This window comes from Cyprinodon tularosa, unplaced genomic scaffold, assembly GCF_016077235.1.
Source record: "Cyprinodon tularosa strain WSP-4 unplaced genomic scaffold, ASM1607723v1 ctg315, whole genome shotgun sequence".
In the NCBI taxonomy this organism is placed as follows: domain Eukaryota; kingdom Metazoa; phylum Chordata; class Actinopteri; order Cyprinodontiformes; family Cyprinodontidae; genus Cyprinodon; species Cyprinodon tularosa.
In genome coordinates this window covers 739,524-767,201 of record NW_024039025.1, presented here as the reverse complement: position 1 = coordinate 767,201, position 27,678 = coordinate 739,524, and the positions used below count along the sequence as shown (strand labels likewise).

Below are 27,678 nucleotides of genomic sequence, written 5' to 3'. Positions count from 1 at the left end.
AAGGGAAAGTCAATTTTGAACATCTGTAATCTTTATTTGATAAAGCTGCATGATCTCAGACATTCAGAGGCAAGACAGCTATTTTCAGCAAAACACAAAAATACCTTTTTTGCTTGAATCAAAACTAAAGTTCATTGGCTATACTACTACTCCAACATAGTACTGCCAATCTGGTCGTTATGAGGCGGGATACTGTCCACCTATTGGCCACCTATTTGACCATAACCTTATTTATCTTTTACCAAAATATTGGCAGAAGATAAAAAAAATGAAAAACCCACTGTGAATGATATTCAGTGTTGGAAAAAATACTCTGATTAAAAGTTGAGGTCTTGAGTGTATTATGGACATATTACTTAGTAAGGTGGTCTCCCACCATCAATGTTGAACTGCTCACATTTACTATAACCATTTGTGTTGACTTCTGTGCTCATTATATTATAAAAACAAAACAGATAAGAATATATCCACATAGAAACCTATGAGTTAATAAAAACATGAAATACCTTTAAAACAATAAAAGAGTAGAATTGATTTGGGGATATGCTGAGGGTCATCTAGAGAAGGAAATCACTTATATGACTAGGAAAGCAAAAAAAAAAAAAAAACTCAAACAAAACACAATTAACGATACAAGGTTACAAGAACAAATATTGAGTAAGGATAGTGCCAAACATGCCTGAATACCACTGAAGATAATAAATGGGAAATGACCAAAAAGTTTTTCCCCAGATTTCTGGCTTGCAAATAATTGGGAAGACAACCACTCCAGTTTTGACAAGCATGATTTCAATGATAAAACTGATTTAATCTGTGCAGCCATAAACAATTTTTGAAGGAAATAATCCTCATAAAGTGGTTCTAAAAGGTTATGAGACACAGATGGGTCCTGTGTTTGAACACATTTTTGAGAGGTTTCTCTGCACTGCCTTTGTTCCACAAGCATGGCAGTCATTTATTATTTCCCTGTTGCCCGACACAATACAGTGAAAAGTTCCAAATGGCCTCAGACCTTTATACCTTATTATCAATTCTAAACATAATAATAGAGGCTAGTGAGCAGGGAACTCTGTCCATAACGGTTAACCACATAGATCCCATGCAATTTGCCTACATGGCTAATTAGTAGGTAGAGGATGCAATTTTCCCCCTGGATAAAGTATAAAGCCTTTTAAACTCCTCAAACATATAAACAGATATTATTTGTGGGACTATTAATCCTCCATAATCCTTTAAAGGACCTGAGTGACCAAAATGTCAACAGCAATGTGCTGCTAAACTTTGTTAGAGTTTCTGAGAGACAAACCCCAACAGGTATGTGATGGTAGATTCATATCTGTATGCAGTGTTGAACACAGGTGTGGTTGCTGGCCTGAAAAATGCTGACACTCTTTCTACACGTTCACTTGATTTCCTTGATTACAGCTTGCTTGATCCTAATATCAGCCAAAAGAGTTTTCACTGCGAGAATAGTTAGGAGCAGCAGCCGTCAGACCTTCTTTTAAGCCTATTTTAATAAGAGGGTAGGATGTGGATCAGGTCAATGAATAGCTTGGAATAGGAAATTGAATTATCAGCTTACAAATTGCAATCTTAATACATTTAGATAAATGCAGAGTCTGACAGCTTTCATTCATTCTTTTTTAACAGTGAAAGGTTCACTCATTATTACTTTAAGCATCTTGAGGACGTTAAGTATCTGCCAGGTTTGTGATGAAAATTTTTTTGGTCTTATGCAGCCCTTGTGAGGTTAGTTGGCGGCTCAAGCCAGTGTTCTGGAAGAGTGGAGATCTTCTACAAAGGCAAATGGGGTACAGTGTGTGATGATGACTGGGAAATGAGCAATGCAGATGTGGTGTGCAGACAGCTTGGTTGTGGTCATGCAGTCTCTGCCCCCACCAGTGCCCATTTTGGGAGAGGCTCCGGTCCAATTTGGATGGATAATGTGGAGTGTACAGGCCAAGAAGCTGCTCTTACACAGTGCACACACCGGGGTTTTGGAGAGAACAACTGTGGACATGGTGAGGATGCTGGTGTCATCTGTTTAGGTAAGGATCCAGGTTCATTTTGGATTTATGATTCTGTTTTCTTAGATTCAGCCTTCATGACTCTGCAAATCTTTTTCAGGTGATCTAGAAAAGCCCCAAATTACTTTAAGTCCTACAACAGAGGTTAACTGGGGTGAAAAGGTGGAAATCACCTGTACTATGTCAACACAGCACCTGGGTGGGATATTTATACTGAAAAATACTCAAGGTTCATTTTCTAAGGAAAAAGTCTCAGAGCACGAAGCAGCAACTTTTGTCTTCCCTCAAGCCGATTTCAGTCTCAATGGGTCATACTTTTGTGAATACCATAACAAACTGCTAGATCAAACAATCTATTATCCTCAAGGAAATACTATTGATCTAACAGTTCGAGGTAATGAAGATTTTTTTATTGTTTTGTTTGCATAGGATTTTACAAAACTTAGTGTTTCCATGTGTAAAAGTGTCTTTTCTTTTTCAATCGTGCAGTGAAATTAGAGATCCCCAGTATCTCTCTATCATCTGGTCATGCGATGGTGATCTACACTCCTGTTAAAATATCTGTGACCAAAGGGAGCGCCTTCTCCATAACCTGCTCCACTCATTCCAGATACCCTGGGGGCATCTTCTACCTGGCTAGGTCTAAAAAAACATTACTCAGGCAAAACCGGCTTTTGGACACACCATCTTCTACATGGCATACTTTGAATTCCCAGAAATAGATTTTAAAGACCAAGGAGAGTATTCTTGTCTCTTCGCCATCAACATCTCATCTTTTTCCTTCTCTTCCCTTCCCTCCAAGTCACTCCAAGTCACTGTACTCAGTAACAAAGATACCTTAATTTCTTTCATATTTGTATTGAATTTTTTTCTTTTAACACCTCTTTTTATCCTTACAGCAACCTCCTCCTCGTCAGTTGTTGCTGGTGCTGTGAGTGTTTTAGTGCTATTCCTTATCCTATTGGTCATTGGTTTCTTTGTTTGGAAGAAGAAATGGCGAGGTGCAGGTAAGATAACTATTTAATTGTTAATGATCCTCGAATAATATACACTATATTGCCAAAAGTATTTGCTCACCCATCCAAATTATTGGAATCAGGTGTTCCAATCACTTCCATGGCCACAGGTGTATAAATTCAAGCACCTAGGCATGCAGACTGTTTTTACAAACATTTGTGAAAGAATGGGTCGCTCTCAGGAGCTCAGTGAATTCCAGCGTGGAACTGTGATAGGATGCCACCTGTGCAACAAATCCAGTCGTGAAATTTCCTCGCTCCTAAATATTCCACAGTCAACTGTCAGCTGTATTATAAGAAAATGGAAGTGTTTGGGAACGACAGCAACTCAGCCACGAAGTGGTAGGCCACGTAAACTGACGGAGCGGGGTCAGCGGATGCTGACGCGCATAGTGCGAAGAGGTCGCCAACTTTCTGCAGAGTCAATCACTACAGACCTCCAAACTTCATGTGGCCTTCAGATTAGCTCAAGAACAGTGCGCAGAGAGCTTCATGGAATGGGTTTCCATGGTCGAGCAGCTGCATCCAAGCCATACATCACCAAGTGCAATGCAAAGCGTCGGATGCGGTGGTGTAAAGCACGCCGCCACTGGACTCTAGAGCAGTGGAGACGCGTTCTCTGGAGTGACGAATCGCGCTTCTCCATCTGGCAATCTGATGGACGGGTCTGGGTTTGGCGGTTGCCAGGAGAACGGTACTTGTCTGACTGCATTGTGCCAAGTGTAAAGTTTGGTGGAGGGGGGATTATGGTGTGGGGTTGTTTTTCAGGAGCTGGGCTTGGCCCCTTAGTTCCAGTGAAAGGAACTCTGAATGCTTCAGCATACCAAGACATTTTGGACAATTCCATGCTCCCAACTTTGTGGGAACAGTTTGGAGCTGGCCCCTTCCTCTTCCAACATGACTGTGCACCAGTGCACAAAGCAAGGTCCATAAAGACATGGATGACAGAGTGTGGTGTGGATGAACTTGACCGGCCTGCACAGAGTCCTGACCTCAACCCGATAGAACACCTTTGGGATGAATTAGAGCGGAGACTGAGAGCCAGGCCTTCTCGTCCAACATCAGTGTGCGACCTCACAAATGCGCTTCTGGAAGAATGGTCAAAAATTCCCATAAACACACTCCTAAACCTTGTGGACAGCCTTCCCAGAAGAGTTGAAGCTGTTCTAGCTGCAAAGGGTGGACCGACGTCATATTGAACCCTATGGATTAGGAACGGGATGTCACTTAAGCTCATATGTGAGTCAAGGCAGGTGAGCAAATACTTTTGGCAATATAGTGTATTTTACGGTGGTCCAATGAGCCTGTTATAGCCATTAAACACTCAGAGGGTGTAATAAATATTTTAGATATTAACACACTGACTATATAAGCAATGAATAAATGCATATTTTCACATATTTGTTGGCACCTATGCTAAAAGAATGTCAAAACTTTAAAATGTACTTGTTATTTCATTTGATTTGATTCCACTCATCCAAAAAAAAAAAACCCTGTTCTACCCTACTTGAAAATAGTTTGATAAAAATGACCTATTCTTGAAATAAATCTGTATCTTTTAGTCAGAAAAGCCAAATACTGCAGCTGGGTTTTGCATAAAACAATGTAGGAGCTTTGATGCTGTGGCGCTGTTTCTTCTGAATAACCTAATTAGATTGCTTGGCATAATGAATTCTTTAAATATACAGTTATTTTCAATAAAACTCTCTTTACTTACAACATAAAACTGAAAACGAACAATTATTGGGACATTCTGCAGGATAATGGTTGAAAACATCCGACTAAATCAACACACATTAATCTTTTCATTTATCATTACACCATTTGTACCCAAATTCTGAGTTGAAGAGAAAGGGCAAGAGATTTTGCAAAGAGAAATCAGCTCTCTGTATCCTCTTGGTAAAATATACCTGATGATCTTAAATAAAAAGATTATCTCTTAAAATATATAATTTACCCACTATATAAAGGAAATTGAATTTAAGGGTAGATTTATCTCGATTTTGATGTCATATTACTCAGATTTTTATTATTTTTTATTATGATTATTTGGTGAAAGCAAAAATTGAATCTAGATGACTGAGATGTTATGCTTGTGTTTTAGGTGTCATGGTTCAGTTTAGCAACAGGTTAGAGCCCAAAAAAACGATCTGGATGACAGAAGCAACGGGGCACTCGATGAAAGGTAAGAATAACTTGCAACTATCACACATGCGCTGAAAGTTTTGTTCCTTTCTCCTTTCTAAAATTATTTAATCCGATTGGAGGGAGAAGGTCTGTAATCCCTCCAGAATAATTACTTCTTTTGTTATGACAAGACATAAAAAACAATGACCTCAGAGTTGAGTTTGAGAATCTGTGTTAAATTATTTTTCATTTTACTTTGGATTTTACATAGGGTGACCATATTTTCATTTGGAAAAACCAGGACACCTTGCATCGGGGGGGTGGGGGGGTTGATTGAAAGAACAAATGTCTCATCATCAGGATTTGCTCCGTGATCAGAGGAAATGTTACTTGGCGCAGAAAAGTGGTGAACATTGGAAGTTCAGGTTAATATAATACAACTCTGTGAATAGTTCCGTCTGAAATGAATGAAAATAGTTGTTTTAATGGTTATTGAGCCAGATATGAGGCGGTAGTGTTTGATTTATCTAAAGGTTTTTATCTGTTACTGTGTAAATGAGTTTGGCTGTAATTTAAGGACAGATTCTAATAGATCTGCAGAGTGGGAACTATAAATCTGATAGGAGTTTAATTTTTTTACTGTTGTTTTGCACAATATGCTTAACTAAGTATTTTTTGTTGTTGAATATTAGAGAATTTGCATAATAGGGAAGAGTTAAAATATAAACAATAAAATACTGTAAAGTGTTTTAACAATATAAAACTGGAGAATTAATAACCAATATGCAGCTATGGACATTTTTACAGTATTGGATATTTGAAAATAGCAGCAACATCAGAGATGTGCAGAATGACAGCAGCAGGTTATTTAACTGACTAAGGTTTCTATCATTACATTTGATTTTATTTGTTCCTGCTCCCGGTGGTTGGAATCTTTATTCCACTCTGGATTCTTGTGAGTGCAGTCTTTGTTGGCTTTAACTTTTTTTAAATAAATGAAAAACAAACAGTTTTGAAAACCTCGGTATTCATTCTTTTCCTGCTTTGTGTGTCAACTTTCACGGTTGCTAAGCAACAGAGCATACGTCGGTAAAACCCGCGGAAGGGAGGACCTGTTCGAATTTACAGACAAAACTCTTCTGGCCTCCTTATTTTCAAGGACTTCGAAAGATCCAGTCTAGGTAGACCGCGTCCTTGGAGGATGCGTCCTAGGTTTTCGGACAGAGCCTCTGATTAAGAACAGGGCTGCCCGCACTGACGCGGCTCAGGGATTACGTCACACGGAACGTCGTGCGCAATGAAATCAGGACATTTCCTCACTTTCTAAAAAAAACCCGGGACGCCCGGGACGCCCGGGACAGGACGTGAAATACGGATATGTCCCGGGAAATACGGACGTTTGGTCACCCTATTTTACACCAACACATTCTCTGCTGTGTTCCTTCTCCTTTTCCTGCTTTATTTTTGTGGCAACCTTGCCGCAACAATCACTGGAATGAAAAATTTTTGCAAATCTCATTGTGGCCTCATTTAATAATTTAGGCGATTTTATCTTTACACTCAAAGCTTTCTGTGGCAATAACTCAATAACTCGCTCCGTGTGTATGTAGCAAGTCTTTTTTGATTCGATTGGGCTGAATTTAAAGTTTGTCTGACTTGATTCAAAGTCTTATGACATGAGTCAGCACTTCTCCTTGCTGTAGTCAAAAATCACTATGGCTCCCTTGAGATGCAACACATTGGAAACCATGATGTGGTAGCATAAATCGAATTTGAGATCTGTTGTCTTTTTTTTTTTAGGGAACGTACCAACCCCTTGTATGTAAAAGGACGACCTACTGCCAGCATGAAAGGAACAAGCACCAACCTTGATACTGAGAGCATTGGAGAGAAAGCCCCAGAAGACTTGGCAGGAAAAGTTTGTTATGAACCTGACCTACTGGTTGATTGAGGGTGGAGACATTCCTCCAGCAGTAACTTTCAACAAAAACTTACATTTGTTTTTTCAAAGTAACACAACATGAAACCTAAAGTGGGTGTTTCACTAATATACCTTAGAAAACACCAACAATGATTTCTTAATGTACTGAGACTTCATGGTGTAAGCTTCTGTATGAGAGACAGAAAATTGGACTTACAGTATGATGATGTATAGGAAACTACATAGGAGCTCTACAGGCAACAGGAACTTTGTTGTGTTTTTACCACTCTTTTCAGAAAAGTAATTTTTCATTTTTGTTTTACAATGTAATAATGAATATCTTATCATTTGCTCTAAGATAAATTGCAATGATTGCACATAGATCAAATAAACCTTTAATCATATTTAATGCCATATTTAGTATGAATCAACTATTTTCCTACATATTTCTATAGCAATTATTATAGATAGGGTATATTATAAAAACAGTTGGGTCAAAAATCAGTTGCTGGTAGACAGAAGACAATTTGTTTTTTTTGGTGTTTCTCAGTAATTATATTTTTGTGAAACATAAATGTTTAATAAAATTGTAAGTCATACAAATACCATTTGTTGTTAATTTCCTAAGTAATCAATGAACATTAGAGGAAAAGATGAGAGATGGTGTTAAATACATATAATACTGGATGATATTTCTAATGAAGTTTTACCTAAAAACAAATAGTGTCATGTTTGGCTTAAGGTTCCTAACCCACATGCAGAACACTGAAGCAGGAGAAAAGTTCAAAGGTTTATTGAAGTAATTCTGTACAAAGATAAACAGATCCAGGGGTTAATCAGATCCAGGACTAGTCACGAGTGGGTTCACTGCAGAGGGGGACAGTGGAGTTAGTGGATGTCCAGGTAATTTGCAGGATGTGAGTGAGCAGGACAGTACCTGTTCTGGAGTTTGAGCTTAGCGGCTGAGGGGGGGAACCTTGAGGGTCCAGAGGGTGTCGGCAGGCTGAGGGCTTGGCGGAGGCAGAGCTTGGTTTGAGTGTTTGCAGATCACAGATTAGAATTTCCCTTCTAGATTCTTCAGAGAGCAGGCAGGCAGGTCTTTGACAGGAATTATTCTCCAGGGTTCTTCAGAGATCAGACAGGCAGATTTCCAACAGAAAAACTCTTCAGGGTTTCTGGTTTCAGGCAGGTTCAACCTGGGAAGCAGAAAGGAGAAATCAGATCAGGTTTTCAGGGAGTCAGAGATTCAGACAGGCATGTTGGCTCAGGCTTGCTTTCTCTGCGGTAGAAAGTCTGCGGGAGAAAAAGGCGTATGGATGAGTCTTTTGGTCAGAATCAGACACTTGGGACAAGACTGCCCCCACCCCAGAATCAGAGGCATCCACCTTCAATATGAACTGCTTGGAGGGGTAAGGTTGGACGAGGATGGGTGCACTAGAGAAAAGAGTCTTGAGTTTATTAAATGCAGCCTCAGCCTCCGCAGACCAGTGAAAAGTCCTTTTGACAGATGTTAGGGCAGTAAGAGGCTGAGCTGTCTGACTGTAGTATCGAATGAACCTTCTGTAGAAGTTAGTAAACCCCAGAAAACTTTGTAGTTGTTTGCGATTTTCGGGAGTGGGCCAGTCTAGAACCGCCTTGATCTTGTCCTCATACGGCTTCACCTGCCCGCCCTCGAGCACAAAACCTAGGAAGGTAACAGAAGGACGCACTGCATGAAAAGTGAGATTTTCGTCCCCGTAAACCCCCGTAAACTCCCGCAGATCTGCCTGATTTTTGTCAGTTTCCGACAATTTGCAACCCGTGCTTGTCCGCGTTTGTCGTGCCACAAATTGTCGGAAACGGACTCTGTCGTATGTGGAGAGCGATCAGCTGTACTAATGGCCCTAATTAGCATATGAATGCAGCAAACCCGCGCGGCTGGCCAGGTCTGGCTTGAATAACCTTCTCAGTATTGGCTGAAACCACTATTCTCAAACAAGTGAAATCGCTCGTGATTGGCAGCAAAACCACACGTGGCCACGCCAGGCTTTAATTTTCTTACTGAGTATTGGACGGAACCACTTCTTTTTAAACAAGTAAAGTCGCTCGTGATTGGTTGGCATATATATATATTTACATATAAATTTACATATATATATTTATTCATATATATATATATATATATATATTTATTCATTCATATATTTATTCATTCATATATTTATTCATTCACATGGTGTGTATTTATGTTATTCTACACTACTACACAATTATTATGCTACCATCAAGGACATGAATGAATTTATACAGGAAATGAAGATTTGCCAGGAAGCTGTTTATGCAAAGAAAGAGCTTTATTAAAACACAAACAACTATATACAACGCATATCCAAACACATGCGTTTCTAAAAATTAAAAGTCTGTGAACGGTCCGTTTGCTTCCTCGGGGTTGGAGGTAACTGGCAGCATTCCCTCCGAGGCAGGTCCGATGTGCAGACGCCTACTGTGCGTGGCCCTGTACTTCGGCATCGCTTCTAACCGGGACTGCAGCTTAACACAGAGTTCAGTGAGATCCGTCCTACGAAATGGCGGCGACCGTACAATCCATCCAGAGTTCCACTTCCTCATCTGCTAGCACACTCTGCCTCGCTTTCAGCAGCTGAAAAAAAACAAACAATGAATCAGTGCACTGCGTATGGACACAACACATCTATTAATGCACCTGAAAAATAGTCACCAAATAAAGTCTTACCCTCTTTCTTCTGGCCCGACTCCGAGCAGATTGCCTCCGCACGCAGCGTGTTGGCTGGCTGCGTATATCTGAAGCTCCTGCGTACCGTCTGAAAATACGTCTTACAGGCAGCTGGAAAACAATTAAATGAGAGTGGTATAAATAAAAAATCAAACGCAAGTCACAGTAACAAGGAAGGAGAAAACATTAAAACAAGTCACTTACACACAATGTCGTCTTTATCAACATTGTGCAAATCTGGACTTGCTGATATGGCTCCGAGCAAATAGGAGGTCTGTGAAAACAAAATGTACAGCTATGATCGGTATCCATTTCCTTTTACCGCAGAATGAAAGCATATTCTTTAAATCTTACCCTTGCTCCGGTTCATAGCGCCTGCAATTAGTCTCCGAGTTGTGAAGACGGCGTACTGCTTCCTGTGAATCACAAAAAATACACTTTAATAAAGCTTGTTCTTGCAAGGCTACTATTAGCCGCTATTAGCCGTAGCTTAGGCTAGGCTGCTATTAGCCGTAGCTTAGGCTAGGCTGCTTTTAGCTTAGCAGGCAGTAATCGAACATATATTTACCGCTAGCATCTCTTCTTTGAGTTCGTCTTGTTCAATGCAGAGTCGCCATCGCGTTCAAGAGGAGTTTTACCCCGAAATCCCCCATTCTCCACTCCTGACCGCCTGCACAAAGCAAATCATACATCCTCCACTGTGGATCCAGCCGCGCCGCTCTGAGTGTCCGCGGATCAATAAAAATAATTAAAAAATCATTCTTTTTTTTTTTTAAATCAAGGCCTTAATTGGCACTAAAATTATTTAAATATGTTTATCGAAGTATTTATAATTCTTTAATAAAAAATGCTTATAAAAACAATTTCGTCAGATATATTATATCGCTCCAGGCGGAGAAAAAGCTAGAGGATATATATATACGTATATATGTGTGTGTGTGTGTGTGTGTTTACATACATACAGGAGTCATGGAACTCTGCTTACAGCTCCTTCATATTTCATGTACACTAATAACTTGTGTACATGGTTCTTGTTGATGGCATTAAAATCATTTCAAATAGCATTAAAATAGCATTAAATTAGAGTCACTCATTCCTGTATGAACCCTGTGAGCGCTTAATTTAATATGACATATTAAAAAAATCCCACCATCATCCAGCATATGTTCAGTTTCTGCCCAAATATATATATATATTTTTGTAGATTTTTGTAACGGGGATAAGGATAATTCAAAACTGCTTTTTTTGAATGAACTTGTTCACTACTTCCAAACTCAGCATCTCTTTTCATTCCTGTCATAAGAAGTTTCTTTTGAATGGATTTGATTAAAGTTTAAGTCCCTCGGTATAAAATAAATATTTTGATGGAGATGAGAAATCTGCTTCCTCGTTGGTGAATAACCAATAGTTTGGATCCAATCATTTAGATAAACGGTGTTAGTTTTTTTTTTTTTAATATATAAGAATTGTGCTATAATTTCTAGTCACCGATCTGTTGCTGCTATATTTTAATTTGACGAACCGGAATTTGTCGATGTTCTTTTTCCTGTTTGGTGTGATTGCAATTGCGGATCTTGACCTGGCCGGACCTTATGACCACAGTGTACCAATCTTCTCATGGCTACTTCCAACAGGATAATGCGCCATGTTATAAACTGAATCATCTCAGACTCATTTCTTGAAACTTTTCCACTTAAGTAATTGTGAATTGAGCATATTGACAGACAACATTTTATTTTTTATCTTAAATGCAATTTTTTTTTTTTATAATTACTGCTCTAAATGTATTGCTCTGTCAGCTAAAGATCTGTTTTGGTCTCTATACTTTAATTAAATAAATCAATTCAAGCTAAAATGTAAGAGGCTATACTGAGCCTGATCTCTTTGTATTCTTACCTTTTAGAAAAATGTCACTTGGAGTAAAACCCCCCCTGCAACCCTGATTTGCATTTGTATAGCTCACAGCATGTTCATTTACATGTTAAAGCCTCCCCTAGAATTCCATGGGGGGGAGGCATGGGGGGAACACTGCCTAAGAGAGTCCACGTCAATTTCTGACAATTTACGGGAGTTTTCGGCGAAGCCTGCAAATTGTCGTAAACTGCCGCTAACCTGAAGTTCCACGACAATCTACAGTGCCGCATATTGACGAAAATCCCACTTTTCATGCAGTGACGGTGAAACTCACTTCTCAGATTTGACATATAGTTTGTTTTCAAGGAGTCTTTAAAGAACCAAACGGACGTGTTTCTTATGTTCAGACATGTTCTTGGAGTAGATCAGAATGTCGTCAATATAGACAAAAACGAAGATATTTAGAAAATCCCTCAGAACATTGTTAACCAGGGCCTTACTAAGTACTCGAATTGCCCTAGAGGAGTCTTAAATGCAGTCTTCCACTCATCTCCTTCTCTGATTCTGAGGAGATGATAGGCATTTCTTAAATCCAATTTGGTGAAAACTGTGGCTCCTTGGACGGGTTCAAAGGCACATGCTAACAGGGGTAAAGGGTATTTGTTCTTAACAGTTATTTGGTTCAGACCTCTGTAATCAATACAAGGTCGTAGAGATCCATCCTTCTTACCCACAAAGAAGAAACCGGCCCCGAGAGGAGATGTTTGGTTTAAGGTTCCTAACCCACATGTAGAACACACGGAAACAGGAGAAAAGTTCAAAGGTTTATTGAATAAACACAGTGAGATAATGAACTGATCCAAGGGATAATCAGATCCAGGAGTGGTCACGACTGGGTTCACTGCAGAGGGGGACAGAGGGGTTAGCAGATGTCCAGGTAATTTGCAGGATGTGAGAGTGCAGGTCTGTACCTGTTCTGGAGTTTGAGCAGAGCGGCAGAGGGGGGGATCCAGGAGGGTCCAGAGGCTGTCGGCAGGCTGAGGGCTTGGTGGAGGCAGAGCTTGGTTTGAGTGCTTGCAGATCACAGGTTTGAGTTTCCCTTCCAGTTTCTTCAGAGAGCAGGCAGGCAGGTCTTTGACAGGTTTGCTTCTCCAGGGTTCTTCAGGGATCAGACAGACAGATTTCTAACAGAGAAACTCTTCAGGGTTTCTGGTATCAGGCAGGTTCAACCATAACTGGCAAAACACTCTGGTGCTGGAGTGATGTCCTCTGCCTCCTTATATACTGGTCTCCTGATGAGCAAACGAACAACAGGTGGTGCAATCAGCTCAAGCTCCAGGAGACCTAGAACGCCCTCTGGTGGAAAAAAGTGGACAGAGCTCCAGATCCCAACAGTACCGTAGCCCTCCCAATCGACCAGGTACTGCCAGCCGGGGCCCCGGCGACAGGAGTCCACGATCCGGCGAACGGTGAAGGCAGAGTGACCATCAATGTCCCGGGCTGGTGTAGGGGAGTCAGACGGAGGGCAAAGAGGGCTGGTCAGGACAGGTTTGATCTGGTATACATGGAAAGTTTGGTGGATTCGGAGTGAGGATGGCAGATGCAGGCGGACGGCAGACGGGTTGATTACAGACTCAATCTTGTATGGGCCGATGAACCTAGGAGAGAGTTTACGGGACATGGACTTGAGGGGAATGTCTCGAGTGGAAAGCCAAACCTGTTGTCCGGGTGTGTAGGTGGGAGCAGGGCGTCGTTTGCGGTCTGAGAATTTCTTATTTTGTGCGGAGGTCCGATTCAGAGCTGATATGGTGTCCTTCCAAATTTTACGGCAGCGGCGGATGTGATGGTTGACAGAAGGGACAGAGATCTCTTTTTCATCGGCGGGGAACAGGGGTGGCTGATAACCTAAAGACACTTCAAAAGGGGACAGACCGGTAGCAGATGAGGTGAGTGAGTTGTGTGCATATTCTACTCACGGAAGATATTGGCTCCAGTATATCGGGTTGGTTGATGTGAAACAGCGTAGGGTGGATTCCAGTTCTTGATTCATGCGTTCTGTATATCCGTTGGATTGTGGGAGATAACCGGAAGTGAGAGAAATTTTGGTATTGAGCAGAGCAGAAGTGTTTCCAGACCTGAGCAGTGAACTGAGGGCCTCTGTCGGACAGGATTTCTTGGGGGATTCCATGAAGTCTGAACACGTGTTTGATGAGAAGTTGAGCTGTTTGGAAGGCAGTCGGAAGCTTTCTGAGGGGAACAAGATGGCAGGCTTTAGAAAATCTGTCAATGACTGTGAAGATAGTCGTCATACCTTTAGATGCTGGCAAACCGGTTACAAAATCCACAGCGATGTGGGACCAGGGGCGAGATGGAACAGGTAGCGGAAGAAGACCAGAGGGAGGCTGATGAGAGGGTTTGTTACGAGCGCAGACAGGACAGGTTTTTTTTTCTTTAGTGTCTTTGTGGATGGATGGCCACCAGAAATGGCGAGAGATCAAGGCTATGGTTCTGCTTACACCAGGGTGAGCTGAGAATCTTGCAGACTGCATCCAGTGGATGAGGCGGGACCTGACAGAAGAGGGTACGTACGTCTTGTTGGGTGGTCCATTTCCTGGGTTGGGTTCAGAAGCTTGGGCCAATTTTATCATGTTGGAGATTTCCCAGGAAACTGTAGCCACCGTACAGCTGGCAGGGAGAACAGGGTCCAGGGTTTTGGGCTTGTCGGGTGAGTACAGGTGAGATAGAGAGTCGGGTTTGATGTTTTTGGAACCAGGCCGGTAGGATATAATCAGGTTTAAGCGGGAGAAAAACAAAGACCAACGGGACTGACTGGGATTGGATCATTTGGCTGACTGAATGCAAGACAAGTTCTTGTGATCTGTCCATACCAGAACGGGATGCTCTGCGCCCTCCAGCCAATGCCGCCACTCTTCCAGAGCCAGTTTTATTGCGAGGAGTTCTCTATCGCCAACATTATAATTTTGCTCTGCGGGTGAAAGTGTGTGGGAGAAAAAGGTGCATGGATGAGTCTTTTGATCAGAATCAGACGCTTGGGACAAGACTGCCCACACCCCAGAATCAGAAGCATCCACCTCCAGGATGAACTGCTTGGAGGGGTCAGGTTGGACGAGGATAGGTGCACTGGAAAAAAGAGCCTTGAGCTTATTAAATGCAGCCTCAGCCTCCGCAGACCAGTGAAAAGGTCTTTTGACGGATGTCAGGGCAGTAAGAGGCTGGGCTGTCTGACTGTAGTTTCGGATAAACCTTCTGTAGAAATTAGCAATACCCAGAAACCTTTGTAGTTGTTTGCGATTTTCGGGAGTGGGCCAGTCCAGAACCACCTTGATCTTGTCCTCAGACGGCTTCACCTGCCCGCCCTCGAGCACGAATCCTAGAAAGAGAACAGAAGGACGGTGAAACTCACACTTCTCAGCTTTGACAAAAAGTTTATTTTCGAGGAGTCTTTGGAGAACCAAACGGACGTGTTTCTTATGTTCAGACATGTTCTTGGAGTAAATCAGGATGTCGTCAATATGGACAAAAACAAAGATATTGAGAAAATCTCTCAGAACGTTGTTAACCAGGGCTTGAAAACAGGCAGGAGCGTTGGTCAGACCAAAAGGCGTTTTTAGGAGTTTTAAATGCAGTCTTCCACTCATCTCCTTCTCTGATTCTGAGGAGAGGATAGGCGTTTCTTAAATCCAACTTGGTGAAAACTGTGGCTCCTTGGACGGGTTCAAAGGCAGATGCTAACAGAGGTAAAGGGTATTTGTTCTTAATAGTTATTTGGTTCAAACCTCTGTAATCAATACAAGGTTGCAGAGATCCATCCTTCTTACCCACGAAGAAGAAACCGGCCCCGAGAGGAGAAGAGGAAGGCCGAATAATTCCGGCGGCTAAGGAATCATTTATATACTTCTCCATGGTCTCCCTCTCGGGCTTCGAGATATTATAGAGTCGACTGCTGGGGAGGGGAGCCCCAGGTAACAGGTCTGGGCACAGTCATATGGTCTATGTGGTGGAAGAGACCACATAGACCAACCATAACTGGCAAACACTCTGGCACTGGAGAGACGTCCTCTGCCTCCTTAAATACAGATCTCCTGATGAGCAGATGAGCGACAGGTGGTAGCAGTCAGCTCCGGCTCCAGGAGATCTGGTACGCCCTCTGGTGGAGAAAGTGGACAGACCTCCAGATCCCAACAAATAGCATTTGCAATCATTTTTAAAGGACATACTTGATACATACGGCTCTGAATCTCTAATAAATACACTTCTTGCTTCAGTTAACAATACTTTAAGTCGTTTGCACGAATTTCACTGTTGATATTACTATTTGATAAATATTAAAGTAAGGCTCAAATAAAAGTGAAAGTATTGCATAATAGGATAATAATGTGTCACTTAGGCAGTGCAACCTCATTATCCCGCAGCCAAGCATTAATAATTCATTGGCAAGAGACATTGTGGTCGTATGGAAAAGGCATAACTCATGGCCAGTTGGTACTAATGCACAAACTTAAGGCTTATGTGCATGTTGTCCAAAATGAACTCCTCTAAGCCTATTTTTGGATATTTTTTTAAATAGTCCTACATGTGACTGGTAAAACTTCTGATTGTTCCAATTCCAAAGTTAATGCTCATAAATGAGCCTCATAATTAAAAAGGATAAACATCTCCGTTCCCGCCGCTGTGTAAATGCCAAAAAAGGGTTTTCATACACTTTTGGCGATATACATCAACAGGCCTGGGAAAACCTCCTCATAAAAGAATAAGGACTTTTTTTTAGCAATATTGGAAAAATATAAAGGCAGATAGCCTGCCTTAACCCAGATATTCTTCCTATTTGCAGATAATCTTTATCTGCTCGAATTAATGTTTAATACAGTTAAATTAAGGACAATTAACTTTTTTAGATCAGTTTTTGAGAGTATTTTTTTTAAGTTAATGTTTTGTTTTTTGAAACTTTAGTGGGTTTATTTAATATATTGCTGTCATTATTATTATTATTCAATGTTTTTATTGATAGCTATGTTTAGTGATTTGTTCATGTGGTTTACACTTCAGGGCCTCCATAAAAAAAGTTTTAAGACATATTCTAATGTTTTGAAAGTTAGACATTGCCTCATATAGTTAAGATTTCTGAACAGATTGCACTACTAACAGGTAGAACTACATAAAACGTTCCTAGATAAATCAACAGTTTATGGGAAGTGAAATCAGCCATATATTTCTGCAGGAATTTCTGGAGAGCAAATTCACCAAATGCCCTTAAAATCAATCTGGATCTATTTTTGGTTATTCTGAGTTTTTCAGAAAAGTTGGCATAGTTGAAAGTGTCAGAACATCGTCTATTGGACTCCTCTGTGCAAAGAAGCTCATCATCTCGCTCTGGAAAAAGACTTTAAAAGCCCTGCATCTCGGAGAGGACTCTGAATCAGTGGTGAACTGGGAGAGGTTGAAATAACATGGAGCCACACAGTGAACAGTAATCCTGCTTCACTCAGGTATCACTGCTTAGAGGGGTTGGTTAGTGGGAGAGATAATATTGATTTAATAGTTATTCATTAAGTGATGTTTTTTATTTATTTTGTTAGTTTGTCTTATGTTTATTCCTGAAATGAGGAGAGTTGCTCTTTAATGACAAATTTTGTATTATTGTACTTTGGCCTTTCAATAAAAAACATTTTAAGACAGAAGAAAGTGTGAAAACAGGTAAAACAGGTAATTCTCAAACCTGATGCACTAGAAGCAGAACAGTCTCACTGAAAACATTCAGCTTCATGTTGTGCTTCTTTAAGAAAATCTAAGATTCATCCTCAATGATCCAATAGTTTCAGTTCTTCCACAGGGGATCTAATTAATGAAAACAAAACAATCACAATTTCTTAAATCACCTCCTCTTATTCTTTAACATTTAAGTGACAACAGAAAGGATCCAAAGTAAAACACCCAAATGATACAGACAGCAAAAACACAAATTAATCAGAGGTTTTCAGAGCCGTTTATCAACTTCTCCCTCCTTTCACCAAAGTATATATTTTTAGATTAATTGAAAAAGAATAATGATTTAGTATTAAATATTGACAGGTTCATTATAGTAGGAGATTTTAACATTCATGTTAAAATTGAAGCTGAAAGCTTAAATGCAGCCTATTAACGTCATCATATTGTGCGTTCACACAAAATGGTATTCAAATGCCCAAAGCAATCAATTTGTATAGCCCCAATTACACTATCCTTTTGAAACCGTGCCAAAATTGGTTCGAGTACGGTAACCATGAAAAATGTTGAGTGTAAATGGCACGCACAACTGAACCGGATCGTGCCAGACAGCTTCCAGTAGATGGCGGTAGGTGGTGGCTGGCTTCTAAGCAGGTTGATAGGTGGAGGCTGGCTCCTCAGCACACTGATGGGTGAAGGCTGGCCCCTCAGAAGACTGATGGGTGGAGGCTGTCCCGAGTGGAAAGCCATACCTCCTACTATGGGGCAGGGCGTCTCTTGGAGTCCGCAAAGCGCTTGGTGGTCACAGAAGATCGATTGAGGGAGGCGATGGTGTCTCTCCAGACACGTTGACAGCGGCGGATGTGGTGATTGACAGATGGAACCGAAATCTCTCTCTCGTCTGCTGGAAAAAGAGGGGGTTGATATCCGAGACTGACCTGGAATGGTGATTGACCGGTGGAAGCAGACTTGAGGGAGTTGTGGGCATATTCGATCCATGTGAGGTATTGACTCCAGTCAGTGGGGTTGTTGGAGGTCAGACAGCGGAGAGTCGATTCGAGCTGTTGGTTCATTCTCTCTGTCTGACCGTTGGACTGTGGATGATAACCTGAAGTGAGTGACGACTTACAATTCAGAGCTGCACAGAAGGCCTTCCAGACTTGGGAGATAAACTGTGGTCCGCGGTCAGAGAGAATTTCCTGGGGAATACCATGGAGTCGGAAAACGTGCTTCACTAGGAGCTGAGCGGTTTGAAAGGCCGTGGGCAGTTTCCTGAGGGGAATCAGATGACATGACTTCGAAAATCGATCGACGATGGTAAAAATAGTTGACATACCTCTGGAGATTGGGAGACCAGTAACAAAATCTATGGCGATGTGAGACCAGGGACAAGTTGGTACAGGAAGAGGATGCAACAGACCTGAGGGTGGTTGATGTGAGGTTTTGTTTCTGGCGCAGGTAGAACAAGCTAAAACATACTCTTTTACATCTTTGTGCAGGGTAGGCCACCAGAAATGTCTAGAAATTAGGGCGATGGTTCTGCTCACCCCCGGATGAGCGGAAAACTTGGCTGTATGCATCCATTGAATCAGGCGAGATCTGACAGAAGAAGGTACATAGGTTCTGTTAGGAGGACCGTTTACCTGGGTCAGGTTCAGAAGCCAGAGCAGAGTTTATGAGATCGGTGATTTCCCAGGTAACCACTCCAACAGTGCAGGAAGCAGGAAGAACGGTTTCAGGCGTCTCGGATTGATCAACGGAATAAAGACAAGAGAGAGAATCGGGTTTGATGTTCTTGGATCCGGGTCTGTAAGAGATAATGAGGTTGAATCGAGAGAAGAAAAGAGACCACCTTGACTGACGAGGGTTTGCTTGTTTGGCAGACTGGATGTAGGCTAGGTTCTTGTGATCAGTCCATACTAAAACCGGGTGTTCAGCTCCCTCAAGCCAGTGTCTCCACTCCTCCAATGCCAGTTTGATGGCCAGAAGTTCACAGTCCCCAACGTCGTAGTTTTGTTCTGCTGGTGAAAGTCTACGAGAGAAAAATGCACAAGGGTGAACTCTTTGATCAGAATCGAGTCTTTGGGACAACACAGCTCCTACACCAGAGTCAGAGACGTCCACTTCGAGGATGAATTGCTTGGTTGGATCGGGCTGGATTAAAGGAATAGTACACCCAAAACATGATTAGCCTTCATTTTCTACTCACCCCCTTGCTGAACAACACTCTGGAGTACTTTTTTGATATCTCAAATGCATCTGGAGATCTGGGAAGCTTCTTGCTGTCTGCTGACATTCAAATAATGGAGGTCTATGGTGACCGAGACAGAAAGGTCCATAAAAGTCCACAAAAACGTGTCAATATTCCTCCATACTGCTCTTCCAATGTATTCCAAGTGTCCTGAGTGGGTAGCATCCAGAATTTACTCGAAACAAAGTCATTTAGAATGCTCTTCCTCAACACTGAAGTCCTCAGACATTTTTCTTTCGTTGTTTCTTTCTTTGCACAGGTAAACGGCACATTTCTTCTTCTACGCTTGCATTATTGGCAGAACAGACGCTGAATGCGCACTTTCATCTGGCTTGGTCTTCAGAATGAAGGCTAATCATGTTTTGGGTGTACTATTCCTTTAACACAGGGGCTCTGGAAAACAAAGTCTTTAGTTTATCAAAGGCGTTTTGTGCTTCGGGGGTCCACTGGAAGGTCTTTTTGACTGAAGTTAGAGTTGTAAGAGGAAGAGCTGTCTGACTGTAGTTCCTGATAAATCGACGGTAGAAATTGGCGAAACCCAGGAATCTCTGCAGCTGTTTACGGTTTTCAGGAACCGTCCAATCCAAAACTGCTTTTATCTTTTCTTCAGATGGCTTAACTTGCCCGCCCTCGAGCGCAAACCCTAAAAAGGTGACTGAAGGTTGATGAAACTCACACTTTTCGGCTTTAACAAAAAGTTTGTTCTCCAATAATCTTTGCAGGACAACGCGGACATGTTTCTTATGCTCAGAAAGATCTTTAGAATAGATCAGGATGTCATCAATGTAAACAAACACAAAGACATTTAAAAAGTCTCTGAGGACATCGTTGACCAGGGCTTGGAAACAGGCAGGGGCGTTAGTGAGACCAAAAGGCATGACTAGATACTCGAACTGGCCCAAAGGAGTCTTGAAGGCTGCCTTCCATTCGTCACCATCTCTAATCCTGAGAAGGTGATAAGCGTTCCTTAAATCGAGCTTAGTGAAGACAGTAGCCCCTTGTACTTGTTCGAAGGCTGATGCTAGTAACGGGAGTGGGTACTTATTTTTAACTGTTATTTGGTTAAGGCCTCTGTAGTCGATACAAGGTCTTAGAGAACCATCCTTTTTGCCCACAAAAAAGAAACCAGCTCCCAGCGGAGAAGAAGAGGGACGGATTATTCCAGCAGCTAAGGACTCATTAATATATTTTTCCATAGTTTCACGTTCTGGTTTGGAAATATTGTAAAGTCTACTGCTGGGTAAGGGAGCTCCAGGTAATAGCTCAATCGCACAGTCATATGGTCTGTGAGGTGGAAGAGACGTAGCACTGACCTTACTGAAGACAGGAGCCAGATCATGGTACTCAGAAGGGACAGAAGTAAGGTCAGGAGAGTCCATCTCCCCCCCGCCTCTAGGAGACCTTACAGCGGGAGCTGCAGAACGGAGGCACGTTTCGTGACATGAGGTCGACCATGACTCGATATGGCGATCAGCCCAGTTTATATGGGGATTATGTCGTTCCAGCCACTCGAAACCAAGCACCAAGGGCGAACATGCAGAGGGAAGAACAAAAACTGTCAAGGTTTCATGATGGTTACCCGAGATTAACAGCTCGAGGGGTTGCGTTTGGTGGGTAACCTGGTGGAGTCTCTTCCCATCGATTGCGGAGACACTAAGAGGCTGGGTTAGAGGAATGGTTTCGATTTGTAGCTGCTGAACTAGGTTGGAGTCTATCAAATTCCGTTCACAGCCCGAGTCAATGAAGGCAGATAATGTTGGATTCTGGTCTGAGAAAAACAAGGTGGCTGGGAGCATCAGATGAGGAGATTTTTCTGAATTCAAATGGCCCGTCAGACTCCTCAGATCCTCTGACGGGCCCCTGCTTTTGACTTAGCTGGGCATGAAGCGGTGAAATGGCCAGTCTCACCACAGTAGATGCATAACTTGCCTCTGAAACGTCTTAGCCTTTCCTCAGGGGTTAGCCTCGTATGTCCAACCGGCATGGGTTCGGCTTCCGTCTCCACTGCGTGAGAGACCTGAACTGGTAAAGAGAGCGACTGGGTTTTAGACCTCGGCTTAGAAACGGGTTCTGTGGGACCAGAAAAAACAATTGCATTATTAGATGCAGGGGCTGACACAGAAAAAGCTTGATTCCTTTGTCTTGAACTGTTTCTAGCTCGGATTCTGTTATCCAACCTAATAGTCAGGCGGATTAATTCCTCTAGAGTTGTTGGTTCGTCGAGGGTTGCAAGTTCATCTTTAATATTGTCATTTAAAGCCGTGAAATATGCACTTTTGAGAGCACATTGATTCCATCCGGAAGCTGCGGCTTTGACCCGGAAGTTGATGGAGAAATCCGCTACAGAGGAATCTCCCTGTCTTAGATTCAAAAGAGCACGAGAGTCAATTGTTTGGTCAGACTCTTGGTTAAACACCTGGGAAAACTCAGAAACGAAATCGGAAAAAATACATCTGAGGCTGTCTTCGGAGGCAAACCTTGCCTCCGCCCACTCTAGGGCTCTTCCGGTTAGTTGGGACAGAATAAAAGTTATCTTTTTCTCATCGGTTGGAAAACTGCCAGGAGAGTTCTGAAAAATAAGACAGCACTGAAACAAAAATCCTTTACAGTCTTTCATATTACCTGAAAACTTTTCAGGAAGACTAGGGCGGAACTCAGGTGATGACGTCACAGCCGGTGACCTTGGAGGCGGAACTGGACCCTGAAACGGTTGTGCTGCCGACGTGGCATTAGCACTGCTCATGTAGTTAGCATAGCATTGAAGCATTTGGTTATGGTAATTGACCATGTTATGTAACTCACGGAGGGTTTGAGTTTGTCCTTGAATTTGAGCGTCTTGCTCCTCCAGCCGACGACGGAGGTGGTCTGCTGGGCCTTGTGTTTGGCCGCAGTGTTCTGTCATGATGGGTTCAGAAAAGCCCAATATGCAGAACACAACGGAGACAGGTGAAAAGTTTAACAATGTTTATTAGAGCACAAGCGCATGGAATAAAAAACTGGAACTGGTTCAGGCCTGGGGGCAGGTTCACTGGAGTCTGTAAGGATGACAGTTCAGTTAGCTCTGGAACTGAGGAGTTTGAGTTTGAGAGTTTCTGAAGAATACCTTGATGAGTCCGGGTTTTACTTTGAGAGAGGAACTGTTGGGTCCAGAGACTGTTTAGTTCAGCAGAGTCCAATAACCGCTTCAGCGTCTTACTTCTGACTTGAGGGCAGACCTTGGTTTGGGTTTCCAGCTCTTAGCCAAGAGCTGTAGGGGAATCCAGAGAAGAGTCTTCAGGTTTGGCTCAGAGGGCAGGCTCGGCAGGTTAAGCTCATCCAGAGCTTCCAAGGGAAACAGGTTTCCTGAAAGCAGAGACAAGGAGGTGTTAGAATCTTATCTCAACAGAGATAACTAAGATTCTCAGGTGATAGCTAGGCTCAGGTGCTAACCAAACTGGATCAACACTGCGGCGTTGAGGCAAGGTCTGAAGGCAGGTTATATACTGGAGGATCCTCTGATGACGAGATGTGCCTCAGGTGTGTTGGAGGCTCAGCTTCAGGAGGATCCACGGCGCACTCTGCTGGATAGAGGTGGTACAGCTCCAGATCCCAACACAGGAAACATCTGTTTTTCACAAATAAGACCCTTTGTGGATATAATTTTCTTTACTGACTCACTTAGAAGGTATTTACAGTAAGTGAGTAAGTGAGTCACGTTAGCATAAGAGATGGAGCCTGCCAAATAGGTCAGCTCTTGTACTTTGGACTGTGCGTGCATTGTATCAATCTGTAAGAGCCAGCTGCACTGATTCTTTGCAATTCCCTATAACATGTTTGATTAAAGTGTTAAAATCTATTTCTATTTCCACCCCATGTACTTCTTGTATTGTTTTAATGTGAATCCACTGCAGGAACTAAAAGTTCAGGGAAAAGTTAAAGCGGATTAAGGCATTAAAACAATCACAACCCTTAATGCTGTATGCTCTCCATTAGAGCACCAACTGCACATCTAGTGGCCAAGTTGGCGCAGCCTGCTCCTGCGCTCTTTGTTATCTATCTATCATCTTGCACTAAAAAAAGACAGCGCATAAAACTTACTTAAAAAAAGTATATTGTAAGTATTTGCACACACGATGTAAGTAAAATTTAATGCTGCAATTTCAAGTAACACTCACTTTCCAGTATAAAGTGAATTTTACTTTTCATAGGACACAATAGTTGGGAAGATATTAAGTAAGATTTACATAATTATATCCATTTTTCATAGGCACAAACAACATTTTACTCAAAATTTTAGGTAAATTTGCAGTCATGAAGTAATTAAGTAGATATTATTTTCTTGTGCTTGACATATTGATTTACTTTGTTGCATTATGTTACATTACTCACTAATATTAGGTAATCATTGCCAGTTTTCTTTTGATATATGTCACCAAATAAATGTAACCAATAGGCTATACATTTAATATACATTAATGTCATACTCTGTGTTCTAGGTGCAGGTCTGTTTTTCTTTCTCTCCATCCTCTACAGGGCTGGACTGGCAGGTGCGTTCCATCAGAACTAATTACCACCCTTCATAAGTAACTGGAACCAGGAGGAGGGTATCAGTTTGTTTACCCTTCAGCATGATACAGACCTAATCCTTGTTTAACCCTATTATCAATGAAACCTTAACCTAACCTCGTCCTTGTTGTTTCCTCCTAAAAAAACATCCAGTGAAAGACCTAGAAACCAACGCCTGGGATCAGAATCAGAAAAACCCCTGGAAACCTTCTCGTACAAGAGAAGAACCTCTGATCTTTCTGTCAGCCCTCCTGCCTGCGCTTGCCTGCCTGTTCACCCTTTAGCAAAGCAACACAGAGAGAGAATCTGGATCTGCACCAACAACCCGGACAAATGAACAGCACTTCTACCCCAAGACCAAGCCCAAGGCAGCACCTCAATGAGTTCACCAGCCAAACATCATTTTCACAAATTGCAAAGCTCAAGTTTTTCACCATCCTCCCTATCTTTCCCAGCAGAGCTCACAAGACCCCCGACCAGCTGAAATTCAATCTTGTTCATCTCCATTTTTTCAATAAACTTTTCAAATATACCAACTGTTGCAGTTATTTCGCCCATTCTGAGGCACACATTCAAAATATGACAATTAAACTGTTTATTTTTCATTTAAAACAGTTTAACATAGAAGTAAATACCCTATTGTATTGAATTGCCCAATCTTTCATGGGGCAGACAGAAATTTGACAGTCTAACTGGAATCCACACATCCATCCATCCATCCATCCTTCCATCCATCCATCCATCCATCCATCCATCCATCCATCCATCCATCCATCCATCCATCCATCCATCCATCCATCCATCCAGGGGCTGTCCCATTTGCTATATATGCTCTGTGCGACTCCAAAACTGACTGTTTGCCCAGACGATTAAAAGATTTTCTTGCAATTCTTCCAAAGCAGAGGAGTTTTACTTGAGTTTTACTTTGTAACCAAATATCTCTTCTTGTTTGAACCATGTAATTGGAGTGTGATACTGCAGGTCTGGTTTCTGTCTCTCTCTCTTCTCTGCAGGGTGTGATGGGCAGGTGCAGCTCATCCCTGGTAATTTTGGAGCCTACTTAAGGAGCTGGGACCAGGAGGAGGGCGTCAGTTCTTTCTCGCTACCAGCGTGGTATATGACCGACCAGCTTTCTCTTAGATTTGTATTCAAAGCAGATCTAATCCCGTGTCTCTGTTTTTTCCCTCCTAGCAACCACCCAAGCCAGTTTGCCTCAGCCCTCCTCCAGGACCCTACCTGCCTCTCCACACTCCTACACACAATCACCTGAAGGGTAAAGAGTCAGTTGCTCCTGGACCCAGGACACAATCCTTCCAAGCTCAAAACAACCTCAAGCCCCGTGAGTTCAGCATCCTCCACCTTCCCTCCACCTCAGATCAATTGTTCACCATCACCCAATCTTTTCCCTAGGCTGTACCAGGAAGATCCTGCCAGACTCCATTTTCTGTTCTTTGTTTTAATAAACTTTTCCTTAAACTAAACTAACTGTCTCTGTGGTTGCCCTGATTCAGAGTCGTTCTTCTCTCATTATGACATGGAGCTGACTCGCTGCACTGTCCAACTATAATAGAACTGGGGTCTCAGTCGGGGCAACCCAAGCCCCCATGCAGAAAATCATGTCGGGTGTGTTCATCCCCATTGACTTTCAATGAGCACTGAACAAGGCGACCTTGTCCGGCACAATTTTCTGTGGGATCGTATGCAAAATCGGATTCCGTGTGTTCAGGGCTCAAGCTGAGCAAAGTACTGGGTTGCTTGAGGGACTAGAGCCCCATGGAAGGAAAGTGTGGGTAATGTAAATTAGTTGGGTAATTCTGTATTGAAAAGCAAGCCTGATTTGCCTTTGAGAAGACCCATGCTTTGAGCGACAGTGGAAATGGGGCTATGAGCAATTATTTTTAGGATACTTACAGATACATACGGCTCTTGGTCTCGAATAAGCTCACATCTTGTTTTAGTAACAGTACTTTCTCTTTGCTCAGTCATTAGATTGATGGTATAGCTTGCTTCCTCTCTGTTGTTATCACTCTTTTTTTTATAAATAACCTTGCAGTATTTCTGCTGTTAAAGAGGTTTATCTTGTTTGTAAACTTTTGTGCTTGGCTTTCAACATCTTATTTTTTCTGAGTATTGCTCCAGTTCAAATGCCATTAGATTTAAAGTTGTAAACTCTTCCATCTCCATATTTGATTGATGCTCCGTCTTCACAAGCTGTTTTTATTTGTATTTACTCATCTGTAAAAATCATAGCTATAAACATTTCACTATAATTTTTTTATGGAAGAATTACATTTGCAAACATAAACTGGAGTTTCAAGCAGATTTGCATTAGATAAGGTAAACATTTTCATAAATATGATAAAATTTTGATTCACAAAATATTTTAAAAATATAAAAGAAAAAGGTTTATAGCTGTATTGGAACATCTAAAAAATACTTTGACAGACATCATTTATGCTTCCATGGTCAGAGATCAAGTTCCCGTGGCATTTGTTCTCAAACAAACTTCCTTTCAATCTACAGGGTGACAGGATCTTTTAGTATATCATTTTAAACCTATATGTATAAAAAAGCAACCACATATTAAATATAAAAAAAAATGCTCAGCTTATTTAACCTTTTTTAAGCATTTTTATTTGTATGGTGTAAAACAAAATAATATCCCTTGTCATTCTCCATCTTTAATGATTGATCAAAATGTCAACATGTGGTCAGTTTGCAGTCCAAGTCCACAAAGTCCATTTTAATCATAGCATTCCTGAACCCGCATGGAACAAGAAACCTATGGAGATTTAAGATATAAACAAGTTTTTATATATTTATTTAATTAATCTCTTAACAGTGGGCCAGAGTTTGTGGATGATCAGGTAAGAGGTTAACACTTTTCAGCTGTTTGAGAAAGCAGAAATTATAAAAAAAAAAAAAAAAGGGGGCTCATGTCTTCCAGGAATTCTTCACGTGTAAAATATTGAAACAATAATCTCTCTTTTTACTTAAATTTCTTGTACCCTTTGCAGGGCCGGGCCTCTGCTAAAGATATAAAATGGAAAAACAGCTTTATCTTTCAATTTTGTTTACAGGTGAGATTTTGCTTTTTAACATACTCCGAGCTTTATATTACAGCATTAATATAACATTATATAGCATTTGCTATATAGAGCAAATCTTTCCTTTACAATTATAGCTTAATAAAATATGTATGTGCTTCTAACTACAATCTTCACAGAAAGCAGAAGCATAGGACACTAGTATGATAATAAAACATATATTAATGGTTTAATCTTATATATTTTTGTCTGTTTTTTAAACTGAATAAATTTTACAAATTGCAGCAATTTTTAAACAGATAGTTGTTTTCAATTTTTATATCCACACTCATAATGACTGACACTATATATAACTGACCTTTAGGTCTTCTGAGCTTACCACTGCTAGCAGGTGAGTACATTTCAAATATAAATGATTGGATATGCAGGTACATC

The 27,678-nt window shown here is 41.5% G+C and overlaps 1 protein-coding gene and 1 long non-coding RNA gene across 2 annotated transcripts in view; both read left to right on the top strand.

The window, feature by feature from the left end:
• Positions 1-27,678, top strand: part of LOC119788380 (deleted in malignant brain tumors 1 protein-like) — a 59,641-nt gene that overhangs the window by 8,319 nt on the left and 23,644 nt on the right. The window contains exons 12-19 of the mRNA XM_038292693.1: positions 1,740-2,048; positions 2,128-2,421; positions 2,517-2,729; positions 2,927-3,034; positions 5,148-5,228; positions 25,210-25,283; positions 25,388-25,535; positions 27,608-27,634. Coding sequence (XP_038148621.1) covers positions 1,740-2,048; positions 2,128-2,421; positions 2,517-2,729; positions 2,927-3,034; positions 5,148-5,228; positions 25,210-25,283; positions 25,388-25,535; positions 27,608-27,634 — 1,254 coding nt within the window. The remainder of the gene's footprint in view (positions 1-1,739; positions 2,049-2,127; positions 2,422-2,516; positions 2,730-2,926; positions 3,035-5,147; positions 5,229-25,209; positions 25,284-25,387; positions 25,536-27,607; positions 27,635-27,678) is intronic.
• LOC119788365 lies at positions 18,189-24,745 on the top strand. Its single transcript, XR_005281451.1, has 3 exons — positions 18,189-18,717; positions 24,127-24,177; positions 24,350-24,745. It is a non-coding gene; the product is annotated as an uncharacterized LOC119788365 (long non-coding RNA).